This window comes from Ctenocephalides felis, unplaced genomic scaffold (assembly GCF_003426905.1).
Source record: "Ctenocephalides felis isolate EL2017-DRISC unplaced genomic scaffold, ASM342690v1 CF-g0.4_SCAFFOLD_01769, whole genome shotgun sequence".
Taxonomy (NCBI): domain Eukaryota; kingdom Metazoa; phylum Arthropoda; class Insecta; order Siphonaptera; family Pulicidae; genus Ctenocephalides; species Ctenocephalides felis.
The window spans coordinates 1-17,405 of record NW_020537923.1 but is presented as its reverse complement, the minus strand read 5'-3'; the positions used below and the strand labels follow the sequence as shown (position 1 = coordinate 17,405).

Genomic DNA, 17,405 nt, shown 5'->3' with positions numbered 1-17,405 from the left:
CCCTATCTAACTTAAAAATAGTGCTTTCATATAAAATTAGTGAGTTATTACTCAAACTCCGAAGCTCTCCGACTATTATTTCCATTAATTCACGTTGAATTTGACATCTAATGAGGCTTGCACACTCATGTATCAGAATTTAATTATAATAATATCGATATTCCCGAATTTATTACCGTGTGCACATACCTATTTGTTGAGGTCGATTTCAGGTCGAAAACAGATTTAATTGACAGCACTATACGAAGAACTAATTGACCGAAATAATTGTATCAGTATAATATATTGTTTATTGAGTTTATTAAGTTTATAAGTATACCGAGTTGTTGTAGGGCATTATGATATTAGACAATATTGTAGATTATTCAATTCTAAACAAATTTGCCAAATACATGATTTAGTTTAGACAAATAGTTTAGAAATATGAATTTTTTTCACCTGACAAAATGCACCTTTGCTGTATGAACATTGGAAATATAGGGACCAAATTTTCCATGGCAATTTTTAAGTATACGGAGTTGCCCTAGAGCATTATAATGTTAAACAATATTTTACACTATTTAATTTCAAACAAATTTTCGAAATACATCATTCAGTTTAAACAAATAGTTTAGAAGATATGAATTTTTTTTTCGACAAAATGTACCTTGGCTCTAGGGAATATAGGGACCAAATTTTCCATTGCAATTTTTAAATATACTGAGTTGCTCTAGTGCATTGTAATGTTTAACAATATTGTAGATTATTCAATTTTAAATAATTTGCTAAAGATACCATTTACATCCCGTTAAACTTTAGCAGTTATAAACAATTTACCAAACACATATACTTGTTCCACAAACCACATTTTGTATTTTTGCAGCTGTAATTTGTTATACACATAAATAAAACTACATGCATTATTATTTATCATGCTTATATTATTGAAAATATATACAAAAATCCTTCAAAATTTCATTCATTTTACATCAGTCAAATTTTAATTTTTCAAATTTTTTACAAAACTTGGAAGGCGTTACTGGTTCCTTCGTATGGGAAAATTCCTCCTAATAAAAATTTAAAGTTTCCAAAATGTTTGATACGATATGTTCCTGGTGTGACGTCATCAGAAATAGTCCATTCAACAGTGACGTCACTTGTTCCTGTAATCAGATTTATCCTTCTCCAGTGCATCCTGGAAAATAGAAAAAAATATATGAATTTTGATGGAAAATAATTTATAACTTCTAAAACATTTGTTTGAATTGAATGGTGTATATGGCAAATTTGTTTAAAATTAAATAATTTACAATATTGTCTAACATCATAATGCCCTACAACAGCTCGGTATACTTATAAACTTAATAAAACCTAATAAACAATATATTATACTAATGCAATTATTTCGGTCAATTAGTTCCTACGCGCTACAAACTACACGTACCTTTTTTGGGAAAATAATTTATATCTTCTAGAATATTTGTTTAAACTAAAAAGTGTATTTGGCAAATTTGTTTAAAATTGAATAGTATAAAATATTGTCTAATATTATAAAGCTCTAGAGCAACTCAGTATACTTAAAAATTGCAATAGAAAATTTGGTCCCTATATTCCCTATGTTCATATAGCAAAGATACATGTCGTCGGAAAAAAATATATATCTTCTAACATATTTGTTTAAACTGAATCGTGTATTCGGCAAATTTGTTTAAAATTCAATAATGTATAATATTGTCTAACATTATAATGCCCTAGAAAAATTTAGTATACTTAAAAATTGCAATAGATAATTTGGTCGCTATATTCCCCATATTCATATAGCAAAAGTACATGTTGTCGGAAAAAATTCATATCTTCTAAAATATTTGTTTAAACTGAATGGTGTATTTGGTTAGTTTGTTTAAAATTCAATAATCTATAATATTGTCTAATATTATAATGCTCTAGAACAACTCAGTATACTCAAAAATTGCAATAGAAACTTAAAAATATTTGTGCTATATAAAACTATATATACATATACATTACGGAGCTCTATCTTGTTTAAATTTTTAGTACTTTAAAGTTTTCAGAAACTATTTAAAACTAAATTATTCAAATTATACGTAAACATAGTAGAAAATTGTATTATCATATATCCAAAAAAAACAGATTTTTACGATATTTAGTTATTAATTAAAAAAATGTGTAAAAACAGCTCAAGTTCAAAATTTTGTTCATATCGTAGGGACTTAAATTGTTTAGACTTAGAATTAACCTTTAATTTTTGTTTTTCTCCTAAAGTATTTGTTTAAATTTAAGGGTGTATTTGGCAAATTTGTTTAGAATTAAATAATCTACAATATTGTTTAATATTATAAAGCACTAGAACTACTCAGTATACTCAAAAATTGCAATAGAGACTGAAAAATATTTGTGCAGTATTAAATTATATATATAAACATTTCAGAACTCGTTTAAATTTTTAGTATTTTAAAGTTCTTAGAAACAAATTATGTAAAATATACAAAAATATAGTAGAAAGTTGTATTTATCATTTTTCCAAAAACCAGGTTTTTACGATTTTTAGTTTTTAAATAAAATAATAATTTAATATTATTAAATTATATTTCAATACAAATTTTGTTCATATCGTGGTGACTTGATTTGCTTAGAATTTAATAACTTTGAATTTTTGTAGGTAACTAATTTTTTTAAATATACCAAAATAAAGCAGAAAGTTGTTATTATTTCATATATAAATTATAAGTTTTAGAAATTAATTAGTTTTGAAAAATTTGCTTTTGGAAATAAGCCCAAAATGTTCTTATATGAACTCTTTAAAGAACTATAAAGTTCATAATTTTAAAAATTTTGTTCAAAATATTTTTTTTCAAATACGCCAAAAGATAGTACAAGTTTATATAAATCACATATCCAAAAATTAGCTTTTTACAACTCCTACTTTTTGAAAAAAAAAAAAATTTTCAAATCGTAGTTATAAATTTGCTCACAGCGCACTTTATTTAATCAATGACATTTTTTCCTAAATTTTTGTCAGTAAATATTTTTTTCTAGTTACGCCAAACTACAGTAGAAAGTCATAACTATATTTTATCCAAATTGCAAATTTTTAAAATTAACAGTTTTGGAAAACCAGCTTTTGCAAACAAGCTTCCAAAATAAGTCTTTTTCATATCCTTACCTCAAAACTTGCTGTATTTATCCGATTTAAATATTTTGTTAATTTTTTGGCATTTTTTTGTTAATTTTAGTTAGTAAATATTTTTTTCTAATAAACCAAAAGATAGTACAAGTTTATATATATCGCATATCCAAAAATGAGCTTTGTACAACTTTTACTTTTTGAAAAAAAAAAGATATTTCTCAAACCGTAGTTATAAATTTGCTCACAGCGCACTTAATTTGTTCAAAGGCATTTTTTCCTAAATTTTAGTTAGTAAATATTTTTTTCTAGTTACGCCAAACTATAATAAAAGGTTAATAATATATTTTATCAAATTTGCAAATTTCTAAAATTAATAATTTCGAAAAACCAGCCTTTGCAAACAAGCTTCCAAAAATAAGTCTTCTTCATATCCTTACCTTAAAATTTGCTGTATTTATCCGATTTAAACAATTCAAATTACCACAAACTTTCAGGAGCTTTAAGTACATCATTTAACAAGTTTATATTTAATATTTTTATTAAATTTATTTATTTATAATATTTTTTTTCATACTAACTTTGTATCCCAATGAGCATCTGTATAAACAGTTTCCCAGCCACCATTTTCGACCTGTCTTTCAACTTTCAGGAAAGTTTTTCCATGTAAACGATCGTTTCTTGGATTTCCTGAAACCTGAAATAAAATTAATAGAATCAGAAATATATAAACATATTTTTAAAAATATGAAAATCTGGAAAAAATAGCTGTAAAACCCATTATTTGCACCTGGTAAATTTAAATAGTTAATATTGTTTTGAACCTTCAGTGTTCAAGAAAATCCTACAAAACCTTGAAAATTTGTTTAAAATTAATGTAAAATATATAATACATATATAGTAAATAATTATATAATACATTGATGTCTTATTGTGCGAATTTTTCAAATAAAATCAAATAAAACAGATATTTGTTCACATTTTCCTGCAGTTGCATTAATTTGGTTTCATCCATATAAAATTGCCATTTATGAAATTCAATCGATTTTTTTCACACTTTAAACCCTCAGTGTTCAAGTAAATCCTGCAAATCCTAGATTTTTTGTTCATAAATTTGTATAATAAATCTTTTTAGAGATTATCCTTGTCTCGACTTGGAAATAAATTTCTTTAAGATTTTAGACGTCTTGACAAAATATCTTTATTTGTAAAAGTTTTAAAAGAAAATATATTTTTTTAAAAGTTTTTTTGAGTTGATAAAACTTTTTTTGAAAGACTTATGTCGTAATCTAGTCGTATTTGTCAAAACTTTTTGGAAAAATCATATAAAATATATATATATATATATATATATATATGTATATATATATAAAAAAATATTATATTTTGTATAAAGATGTTTACAAATTTTAGAACCTTACATTTTACGAAAATTTCAAAATTTGAATGAAATTTTATAAAAAATGTGTATAATTTAACAAAATGTATTGGATAATATTTTTTAAAATAATTGAAGCTTTTATATTAAATATATTTTTAAAAAATTCCAAAAAATGCGAAACAATATAAAAATGTAAATATAAAAATATTTAAAAATTTTGTAACCTCTAATTTTGCAAAATTTTTAAAATTTGATTTAAATTTTTTATACAGATTATGTAGAATTTGACAAAAAGTATTCAATATTAATTTTAAAAATATTTGAAGCTTTTATATTAAATATATTTTTAAAAATTTCCAAAAAATACGAAACAATATAAAAATGTAAATATAAAAATATTTAAAAATTTTGTAACCTCTAATTTTGCTAAATTTTTAAAATTTGATTTAAATTTTTTATACAGATTATGTAGAATTTGACAAAAAGTATTCAATATTAATTTTAAAAATATTTGAAGCTTTTATATTAAATATATTTTTAAAAATTTCCAAAAAATGCGAAACAATGTAAAATATATAATATACATATATAAAACATATTTTATATAAAAATATATACGAATTTTGTAACCTCTAATTTTGCAAAATTTTTAAAATTTGAATGAAATTTTGTATACAAAATATGTATAATTTAACAAAAAGTATTAAATAATAATTTTAAACTCAATTGACGCTTTTATATTAAAAATATTTTTAAAAATTTCTAAATAATGCGTAACAATATAAAATATATAATATAGAAATATGAAACATTATATTTTATATAAAACTGTTCACAAGTTTTAAAACCTTTGATTTTGCAAAATTTTTCCAAAATTTGAATTAAATTTTTAGCACGAAATATGTAGAATTTGACAAAAAGTATTAAAAATTAATTTTAAACTTAAGAAGTTTTTATATTAAAAATATTTTTAAAATTTTCCAAAAAATGCGAAAAAATATAAAATATATAATATAAATATGTAAAACATTATATTCAATGTAAAAATGTTTACAAATTTTAGAATCTTAGATTTTGCAAAATTTTCCAAATTCGATTTAAGTTTTTTATACAAAATATGTAGAATTTGATAAAAATTTAATTGAAAAACCTACTACCCTCAAATTTCCACCAAAAAATACACAATTAAATTATGTATTAATTCTAGTACTTACAAATACTGCTTGGCGGACTTTTGTCATGTGGTACATTTTGTCAGAAAAAAAAATTCATATCTTCTAAAATATTAGTTTAAACTAAATTAAGTGTTAAGTACATTTGTTTAAAATTCAATTATCTACAATATTCTCTAACATTATAATGCTCTAGAACAACTCGGTATACTCAAAAATTGCAATAGAAACTTTCAAATAGAAATTGCAATAGAATATGTAAGACTAAGTCTCCTTGAGCTGATGTTTATTTAAAAAATTATTTCACCCCCGCGCACTTTTCCACAATTTCCCAAATATCTCCCAAACCAATAAACCTACAACCCTCAAACTTTCACCAAAAAATACGTAATTAAATATAAATCATTCTAGTACTTACAAATACTGCACTGGCAGTCTCGCCCCTGTTGTAAGTCTCTTTAGGCTGACGTTTGCAGTCTCCGAAATCTTTGCCCATTTCTGCAGAATCGTAAACAACCCCCGGAACCAAAGTCCAGACCTTGTCGTCGAAATAATTGGGTTTTGGGCCTAATTCTAGGGTCTCATTCTGAAAAAAAGTAGTAAGAAATATTGTTTAATGTGTAAAGAATAGGTTTGTGCGAAATAATTTTGAAAAACGAGCTTGGATAAAAGATTATAGGCCAAGGGGACAGATGTCTTTTGATTATGGAGTATATGTATAATGTAACAGTTTGTGTCAAGTATATAAAATACGTATATATTTTTTGCAAAATTTGGTTTATACAGTTTGATAGCAAATTTTATCTAGTTTTCATAAGTCTAAGAACCCAAAATTCTATCTCGATTTTATAAAAAGTTATGAGTACAAAACTGACAAAAAGTGTTTTTGTATTTTCTTACTTGAAAATGTTTGTTTTTTTTTCAAATACCTCGTTTGAGCATTCTTAGCACATTAAACAAAATTTTTGCAAAATTTTTATTAAAACTATTGGATAGCAAATTTTATCTACATTTTATATAATTTGAACTAAAATTTTTATATCGACTCTAAAAAAAGTTATAAATACAAACTGAAAAAATAACATTTTATTTTCATACTCCAAATTGTTTTTACCAAAAATGACAAGTTTGGACATTTTTAGAATAATTATCAGAAAATTTGTACAGTTTTATGTTTGACTATTTATTAGCAAAATTTACCTAGATTTTACATAAAATAAACCAAAATTTTTATTCTATCTTATTTATATCTTATCTTATTTATATCTTTAAGAAAAAGTTATAAATAAAAAACAGAAAAAATGTGATTTTATTTTATTACTCCAAAACGTTTTCACTAAGAATACCATTATTTGAGCACTTTTAGATAAATTATCAAGTATTTTGCAAAATTTTTGTATATTTTTTTTAATAAAAAAAATGTATGTAGATTTTACAAGTCAAAGCACAAAAATTTCTACTTTGACCCTAAAAAAAGTTATAAATACCTAACTGAAAAAATGTACTTAAATAATCAATAAGCAAACTGTTATTTTTCTGCGTTATTTATATTTATTTTAAAATATGAATTATTATTCAATTTAATTTTGGGTTTAATTATTTAATAGCAAAATTTACCTTTTTTTTACATAAAAAAAAAAATTATTTCAACTTTAAGAAAAAGTTATAAATACAAAACTGAAAAAAATGTCATTTTATTTTATTACTCCAAAACGTTTTTACCAAGAATGCCTTGTTAGTGTACTTTTAGTATATTTATAAAAGATTTTACAAAATTTTGATTTACACTATTTAATAATAAATTTTGTGTAGATTTTACAAATCTAAGAACAAAAATTTCTATTCTGACTCTAAAATAAGTTATAAATACAACTCTGAAAAAATGTCATTTTAAATTATTACTCCAAAATGTTTTTTCACTAAGAATACCATTGTTTGGGCACTTTTACTAATTTTGTGATAACTATTGAAAAATGTGAAAATGCCGCCAAGCTAAGCACAGTATAAGTGAAAATGTTGCACGTTAAGAATTATTTGCAAATGCGCTTAGACTGTGACTATACGGGAGCACTTTTTCAATTTTGTGTAATTAGGCAACTATTTTTTTTTTAATTTAATTCGAAATGAAATGACGATTGTTAATGTTCTGGAGATTGAACTAAATTGATTTATGATTTACATTTGATTTGATCTGATATAAAAATAAGATAGCAAAAATAATGAAAGTTACTGTATTTGTAATAATATATTTGAAAACGTTTAAAATTTCTCGAATATTTTATTACGGTACGGGAAGTTCCAGTAATTTGCCTTAAGGCACGATGCCATACACCACTAGTATTTATTTTAAAATGGGAATCATTATTTATATTTATTCAAAAATAAAACGATACAAATTTACAAATGCAGAAATAACATTTTTGTTTTCACATTTCGAAATATTTATTCTGTCAATTATTATTCATTCGTATTTTTATTCGAATGTTTTCATATTCAAATGAGAGAGAATGAAATCATGTTCTGTTTTTCAACTTTTTGAAATTTTTACTTCATATATATAATATTATATATATATATATATATATATATAGAGGGCAAAAAAAAAAAACCTATTTCCAAATCTGCATACGACCTAAATGGCTTTGAGAGAGATCTCTCACCGGATTAGGTCCTTGATAACACTGTTAATGTTTATTTTATCGGAAATCAGGATATCCCACACGACATGTTCAAAAGGATACGATTTCACATAATAGACAGAGATCTGGGGGAAAAAATAGTGAGTGAAAAAGATTTTGGCTTTGCATCTTCAAGTACAAGTTATTACGTACCATTTCAAAATATAAACTAGTGGGGCGCATGGCATCGTGCCTTAAGGCAAATTGCAGGAACTTCCCGTACCAAAAATTATTTATTTTTAAAAAGATAAACATTTCTGAAAAAAATTTGCTCTGAAAAAATTAGATTTTTGAGAAACTATAAACTTTTGACAAAAATTTACTTTTTTTAAAAAAAAAGACTTTTTGAAGCAAAGTGTATTTTGTAATATTTTGGAAATTCTGAACTTTTTTTCAAAGCAATCGTACTGCTTTAATTGCATAGAGACGTAATATCGAAGCGCGTAAGCGCTGCGTCGCCGTCTGACGGATAAACACTGGTACGGAACCCATAGAAATGTAAACAAAATTTATACTTATTGTTAAAATCTCTATAAAATATCTGATAATTTGATGTGCACGTGTCTACTGATCGTTTTTAACCGCCAAATGGCATTTTGTTTTACTTTCTTTACTAGATCTCCGAAACTGCTAGACCTGCCTTCATGAAAATTTGATCAGCTCTTCATATTGTTAATACAAGTAAAATTATGTTTGTTTTTTGAATTATTCAAATCGGACGCTCCGTTCTCTTAAAAACAGAGTTAGCGTTTTTGGCACTTTTTGCCCTATATCTTCGCAACGGCTGCACCTGCTTCCGCCAAAAACTAATCAGCACGTCTCCTTATCAATACGAATCGAATGTTTTTTAAATTATTCAAATCGGTTGATACGTGCTCCCGAAATCGTCGACGAAAATTTGTATCCGAACATACATACATACACGCACACACACACACACATATACATCCATTTTTCTAAGGTATGCCAAAATGTTCAGAAGGTTTTGAAACGTAAAGATCTACAAAAATTTTCATTTTCGATTTTTTTGCGATTACTATAACTTACCCTACGGGAAGTTAAAAAACATTCGATTACTATTGATAGGAAGATGTGCTGATTAATTTTTGGCAAAGGCAGGTCCCGCCATTTCGAAGATACAGAGCTAAATGTGCGAAAAATGACAGTTTTTGAGAGAATTGAGCGTCTGATTAGAATGATCTAAAAAACTTTCTGTTCGTATTGACAAAACAATTGCTTTTGAGAATAAAAAAATATTACATTTTTTTTTTTATTTTCCATAAAATATTTTTGTAATTTTGGATTAAAATTCAAAAATTACCCAGCCTAAGCACAGTCTAAGCGCCACTCTGGTACAAATGTTTACCCAAGTGCGTTTAGACTGTTTATGTACTGGAGCACTTTTCCAATTTTGTGAAAACTATTGAAAAATGTGAAAATGCCGCCAAGCTAAGCACAGTATAAGTGAAAATGCCGCACAGAATTATTTGCAAATGTGTTTAGACTGTGACTATACGGGAGCACTTTTTCAATTTTGTGTAAATCAGACAACTATTTTTTTTTCAGATATATTAAGATAACAATAATAATGAAAGTTACAGTATTTGTAATAATATAATTGAAAACGTTTAAAATTTCTCGAATATTTCATTACGGCACGGGAAGTTACAGCAATTTGCCTTAAGGCACGATGCCATACACCACTAGTTTTTTAATAATTCGGTGTGATTATTTCCATTTTGCAAATTTTTAATAAGATTTTTTCATTAGGTCGTATGCTCCCTGTCTAACCAATAACAATTGTCGACATTATATGGATAGAAAACGTAAAAGAAATATTTTTTCTATTTTTATTGGAAAAGGATATTTTGAAAAGGATTTTCTTTCCGGATGGCAACAATATAAATAGAAATAGAAATAAAATACTTTCGGATATTTTTAGATAAAAATATTAAGGCATAAAGCAGCAATTACTTCAGTTCTCTAATGAAGGTTCATTTCTAAATGCTAATTACAATGACAAACCGATCATATCATATTTGAAGTATGACTTTAATCACGTTATTGTTTTTAAATATTATACACATTTTTAATGCTATTATAAATATATAATTTATAATTTATCATTATATAAATGTTGTATAATTGTTGACACTAATAAATGTATGCATCACGAGTGTTACCACCATATTACTAATAAACATTATTCAAAATTGTTATATAATATATTTATTTCTACTTAAATGCCATCTTGTTCAGTAGCAAATAAGTTTTACTTTTTTTTGTATCTTTCTGTCTTTTATCCAAGGATATTTTAGGTCCAAAATTATCATAGATATGTACAAAATATTTAAAGTTTTCACGAATAAAAAGGTATATTATATATACAATGTTTGTTTTAGAGAAGGATATTTACAATGTGTGCAAAGTCTTTTCTTTCGATAAAAATGTCACAGGGGATTTCTTCTTTTTATTTTTATCATAAAGAAACTTTGTTCTGAGAAAACATTTTACAGAATAAAACTGCAGTTGAAAGAGCTAAATAAATATACTCAGAGTATTATTATAGAAATAACTGTAATAGATTTTTATATATGAACTTGCAATATAGAAAATATAAAGGAATCGTACAGAAAACTGATAGAAATTTTTGTTTTGATTGAAATTTTTTAAAATTACTTAATTCCTCTAATGAAGGTTTATTTCTAAATGCTAATTACAATGACAAACCGATCATGTTATATCTGAATTATGACTTTAATTACTTTATTGTTTTTGATAATTTATATTTCAGTACACATACTGAAAAATATTAGATCAAAATTATAAGTTTATGCTATAAATGTAATTTTTTTTTTTTTTTGAATTTTAAATATAATTAATTTTATTAATATTTTGCAAAAATTTGTCAAGAATCATTTTTCTGTAGTCAGACTTTTTATAATATACGTGCGTTTGGAATAATATTTTTTAAAATTCCGGTATTTATACTAGAATGCTATAATTTTAGTATTTTATCAACTAAAGTATGTTTAATGCAATTTAATTAAAAAACTTGTTTATTTTTATTTAATCACTGAGTAATTAATGATTTTATCAGACGTTTGCAGTACGAGATATAAAAGTCTGTTTAGTTAATTTAAAATTGGTTTTTATATAAAAACATAAGGATTTTAGTATTTGATAAATTAATATACTCTATATAGAACAACATATGTAAGTTACAGCTTTTTGTCACATTTAATATAGTCGCAATAAATTTTCAAACTAACAAAGTCAGAATTATAATTTGATTTTTGAGGTTAAACGTGGTTTGCATAATGTATTTTCAAAGAGTTCGTAAAACCGTAGTATTTATACTAAAGTGCTCAAATTTTAGTATATTATATTTCAAACAATGTATTTAAATTTCTGTTATCTAAATTTGAAATGACTAAAAAATTTTTTTTACCAAATCCAAAATTTGTACCCACATGTCTAAAAATCCTTGATTTTATTTTTCCTTAAACTTGGTTTGCATAATATATTTTCAAAAAGCTCGTAAAATCGTAGTATTTATACTAAAGTGCTCAAATTTTAGTATAATATTTTTTAAACTATGTATTTTAATTTCTATTAACTAAATTTATAATGACTACAAAAATTATATATAAAAAATACAAAATCCAAAATTTGTACCCACATGTCTGACTTTATTTTTTCTTAAACTTGGTTTGCATAATATCGTTTCAAAGAGCTCGTAAAACCGTATTATTTATACTAAAGTGCTCAAATTTCAGTATATTATATTTCAAACTATGGATTTTAATTTGTATTAACTAAATTTATAATAACTAAAGAAAATTATATACCAAATCCAAAATTTGTACCCACATGTCTGACTTTATTTTTCCTTAAACTTGGTTTACATAATATAGTTTCAAAGAGCTCGTAAACCGTAGCATTTATATTAAAGTGCTCAAATTTTAATATATTATATTTCAAACTATGTATTTTGATTTTTATTGACTAAATTTATAATGCCAAAAAAAATTATATAAAAAATATTAAATCCCAAATTTGTACCTGAAATTTTTGACTCGAAATTTTATCTTTATTATACTAGAATTTTATACTCGGTTGGCATATGCATTTTCAAAGAGCTCGTAAAATCGTACTATTTATACTAAAATACTATAACTTTAGTATATCATACCACAACTTATATATTTTGATATCTAGTATTTAAATTTGCAATAATTAATTTGTTTATATTTTTAAAAAATACCAAATTAAAATTTGTACACGCGCACATGAAAGTCTTCAAATTTCAATGCAAATACATACGAAATTTTGTTTACCTATATTTTCAAGGAGCTCCTCAGACCACATTGTTTGTAATAAAAACTTGAAATTTAGGTGAAATGTTGATTGGTAACTATATTTTCATGTCAAGTACAAAAAAATTGATTTTTGTTATATTGAAAGCCTTAATAACTTTTGAAAGCTAAAAACAAGTACTCCTGACTAAATTTTTGTATAGTCGTTGAAAAAAATATTTTTATTTTATTCTAAACATGAAAAATCATCGATATTAGTATATGTTGTATTAGTATAAGCTTTAAGCAATAACATATTAAATTTACATATTTTTAACATCAACAGCAAGGTACAAAAAAAAATTGCAAAATATATGGGAACATTTAAACAAAAATTTCATTTCGTTTATATACATTTTTGAGGAGCTCTTCAGACCACATTTTGCGTAAGAGAAACTTGAAATTTTAGCAAAATATTGTATGAGACTTATGATTTAATACTGCATACAAAAAAATTGATTTTTGTTAAATTTAAAGCTTGAATAAAATTTAAATCACAACAAGTACTTTTGATTTAAGACTGAAGTCTTCGATATATTTAATAAACATTTTTCTTGACAAAATTTTTTTGTAGTCGTGGAAAAAAGTTATTTTATTTTATTCTAAACACCAAACATCATCGATTTTAGTATTTGTGTTATTAGTATAAGCTTTATGCAATAACATACTAAACTTACAGATTTTTAGCATGAACATAAAAGTACAAAAAAAAATTGTAAAATATATGAGAACATTTGGAAACAAATTTTATATTATGTATATACGTTTTTGAGGAGCTTGTCAAACCACAGTTTGCGTAAAAAAAACTTGAAATTTTGACTAAATATTGTGTGAAACTTATAATTTAATACTGCATACAAAAAAATGATTTTTGGTAAATTTAAAGCTTGAATAAAATTCAAATCACAACAAGTACTCTCGAAATAAGACTGATATATTTTATCTTTGATATATTTTGTCTTTGATATATTTTATACGTAATTTTCTTGATTTTTATACAAAAAGTATATATTTTTATATTTATTATTTTTCTATAAGCTTCAATAAAAACGTGTGCACCTAAAAAAATTTATTACTGAAGCTTTTTTCTTAAAAAAAATCAATTCTGTAATATAATTCCTCTTGAAAAAATATTTTCGCATGCAAATTAAATATCGTGTAGCTCTATTGTCGATTTTAGTAACTTTTAGTGTTTTTTATGATTTTATAAATCAGCATCTGCGTATTTTCATTTCAAAATGCCTTTATAATAATTTTCCGTGGGTAGAAATGCGAAAAATTTTCCATTCCGCAAAATATTATGATAAGTAGTTCGGTAACATAAATTGCAAGTACGCAAAATAATACGAGAGACGCGGGTAAAAAAATCTGTAAATAATAAAATAATAAAGATATATAATTTTTGATATTTTTTGGGGTATTTTTAAAGTTTTGGTTAAATTATAAAAATATGAAATTCGGTTTTTGCATGTTTGTTTGATGGGTAAAAATAGGAGTTTGCGGAGAAAGCGCGCGGGGATAAAATTTTAATATTTCACAAATTTCAATAAAAGTTGTCTGAATTTGCTTATTTTATAAATATACAGGGTGTTCCAGAACTTCAACGTCAAATTGAAAACAGGTGACAGTATTGACCTGAAAAAATTTAGAAAAAAAATTTACCTCACGTTGTTTGAAAATTATGAGCTTTCAAGTGCAACCTCAGAGCTTTGGTGCAATAAAGTTTATTTTTCGGTTATTGTGGGTAATATTTCTAAATTTTTTTAACTTAAGCTTTGGAACCGTAACCCTAAATAACATTTCTAAGACCACAGTCTAAAATAATAATATAATTGCTCCAAGTTTTCAAGATAAAATCCTTTTTGTCAAACCATGGATTAAAATTTTTTAACATCCCTCAACTTTGGGAAGCTCTGGTTTAAAAAAAATGTACGAAAGTATTGTGGAAAATTTCATAAAAATTAGTGCATTTTATCAGGATTGTAAAATAGTAAATTAATCAGTAAATTTATTATTGAATTGAATCTAAAATTGCGTTTGAAAATAGAGAAAGAACCTATGCTCGTCACCGAGAGAAAACGTGCATTTTTTGTTTGATTCTTTTTAACTTTTAAATTATTTGTTTAAATTAATAAGAACATCAAAAGAAAGTATATAAAATTGAACAATAAAGAAAAGTTTCTCACATCCCAAGACCCTACAGCAACTCTGTATACCTAAAAATTGCCTTGGAAAAGTCAGAACTTGTACGCAAAATTTTCTATCAATGTTTCCAATGTCGCTGCCCCTCGGACTAAAATTATGGTCGAAGGTTTTCTCATATCTCTATTATTATTATTGCATAATATGCAATCTTCCTCATTCATATAAATTGAGTGCTATACGATTCTAGTATTTGCATTTTAGAAGATATTGTTTACAGAGAGAACAACTCTATTTTATTTGTGGAAAGATTGTTGAAAGCTAGGAGATAAATTAAACTATATTATTTAGGTGTATATGTATATATATATATATATATATATATATATATATATATTTAATTTGAGTTAAAAAGTCGGGCGTTATATCAATAAAAATAGTATGAGAGTTTTTAGAAATTTATTTAAATCCATACGTTTCGGCTAGCATCTTAGCCTTCATTCAATAGCAATCACTTTAACTAGCAAAATTAAAAGTAGATAAATAATATGTAAGAAATTTTATAGATAAACAATAATAATACTAATAATAAAAACACTTACAATTTTGCATCCTAATATAATATATGAAAACATTATTAATCCTTGGTATGAGTATATGCACATTGGTAAAATATATATTTTTTAATATTACAAATGGTAAAACACACAAATAAATATGATAACTTAACAAGTTGTCGAAACTATGTATTTACTGTTCGGAATTTAAGATAGAAATGTCACATTTTTCTTTGAAGCTGTTTTTAGCATGTGTTCAAAATTTACGAGAAATTTAAAAAACGAAGGGATCTTGTCATTTTTTAAGAAATTTTGACACGTTATTTAGGAACCACGTGTTTGTTTTGTTCAAGGCCGTATTATCAAATCGTTTGTTTATAACCCTGTCGTTATGCAATTGCAAAAACAACCCCTCAGCAAATCTTCTTTTAATTATGTTCTCTTCAAAATATAAAATTTTGGGCTGAAAAAATCTGTATTTAAGTTTAAATTATTAATATGATCGGTTAGCATCGTTTTGAATTGTTTAGCATTTTTTGAGTTATATTTATGTTGATGAAGATGTTTACTTAGGTTTTGGCTAGTTTCTCCTCCATTTGTGTGTTTTACCATTTGTGATGTTAAAAAATATATATTTTATCAATGTGCACATACTCATACCATGGATTAATAATGTTTTCATATGTTGTATTAGGATACAAGATTGCAAGTGTTATTATTATTATTTTTGTTTTTCTATGAAATTTCTTATATATTATTTATCTAGTATTAATTTTCATAGTAAAATTGATTGCCACTGAATGAAGGCTAAGATGCTAGCCGAAACGTATGGATTTTAAATAAATAAATTTGTAAAAACTCTCATACTATTTTTATTACAAAGTTTTGAACAAACTATTCTTGGTATTGCTAAATTATTTAGTACGTTTTAATGTTTCTATTTTGGAGCATTTTCAATTATAAATTGTAAGGTTTGTTTGTTTGGTCTATTTTTACTAGTTTTACTATTATTACTTCGCTTTGTCAATGCCCTAACCAATTTTTAAATTAATTGAATATTTTAAAATATTTTTATTACTATTTTTGACTTTTTTTACAAACCCAAAAAAAGCTCTGAGCAAGTTTTGGTATTGCTGATTATTTTCAAAAAAATTCTCAGTTATTTTTTAGTTTTCAGATGATAAAAGATTATTACATTTTTATTATTTTCCATAAAATATTTTTGTAATTTTGGATTAAAAATTCCAAAAATCATCAAGGCTAAGCACAGTCTAAGCGCCACTCTAGTACAAATGTTTACCCAAGTGCGTTTAGACTGTATATGTAATGGAGCACTTTTTCAATTTTGCGAAAACTATTGAAAAATGTGAAAATGCCGCCAAGCTAAGCACAGTATAAGTGAAAATGTCGCACAGAATTATTTGCAAATGCGTTTAGACTGTGACTGGCAGCACTTTTTCAATTTTGTGCAAATTAGGCAACTATTTTTTTTTTTTAAATTGTAATCGAAATGAAATGACGATTGTTGATGTTCTGGAGATAAATTGTTTTATGATTTACATTTGATTTGCTCAGATATAACAAGATAGTGCAAAAATAATGAAAGTTACAGTATTTGTAATAATATATTTGAAAACGTTTAAAATTTCTCGAATATTTCATTACGGTAAGGGAAGTTCCAGAAATTTGCCTTAAGGCACGATGCTATACACCACTAGTTACTATTTTTTTTACTTACCTTTGCCAAAGCTCTAGCCAATTTTTGGTATTGCTGAATATATAAAGTGTGTGTGTGTGGTCCATAAATTGTAGAAGCTGCTTCGTAACGTTGAACCTGAAAAAAATATAAAAATTATATAAAAAAAAAAAAAAATTGATACAAAATATATAAAACAGTTGCAAAATTAAAGTGAAGCAATAATGGAAATACTTTAAATCAAATTGCTAACTAAAAAGGAATAATTTAGACAAAAATTTTGAGCTTATTTTGAAA

The 17,405-nt window shown here is 24.7% G+C and overlaps 1 protein-coding gene across 1 annotated transcript; it reads right to left on the bottom strand.

Annotated features, from left to right (window-relative positions):
- Positions 1-901: 901 nt before the first annotated feature.
- Positions 902-17,246, bottom strand: LOC113374392 (neutral ceramidase-like; the record flags this gene model as incomplete). Its single annotated transcript, XM_026614473.1, has 4 exons — positions 902-1,174; positions 3,706-3,821; positions 6,096-6,263; positions 17,151-17,246. Coding segments are annotated over 4 exons (558 nt in total), but the record flags the coding sequence as incomplete, so codon positions are not given.
- Between the last annotated feature and the right edge of the window lie 159 nt (positions 17,247-17,405).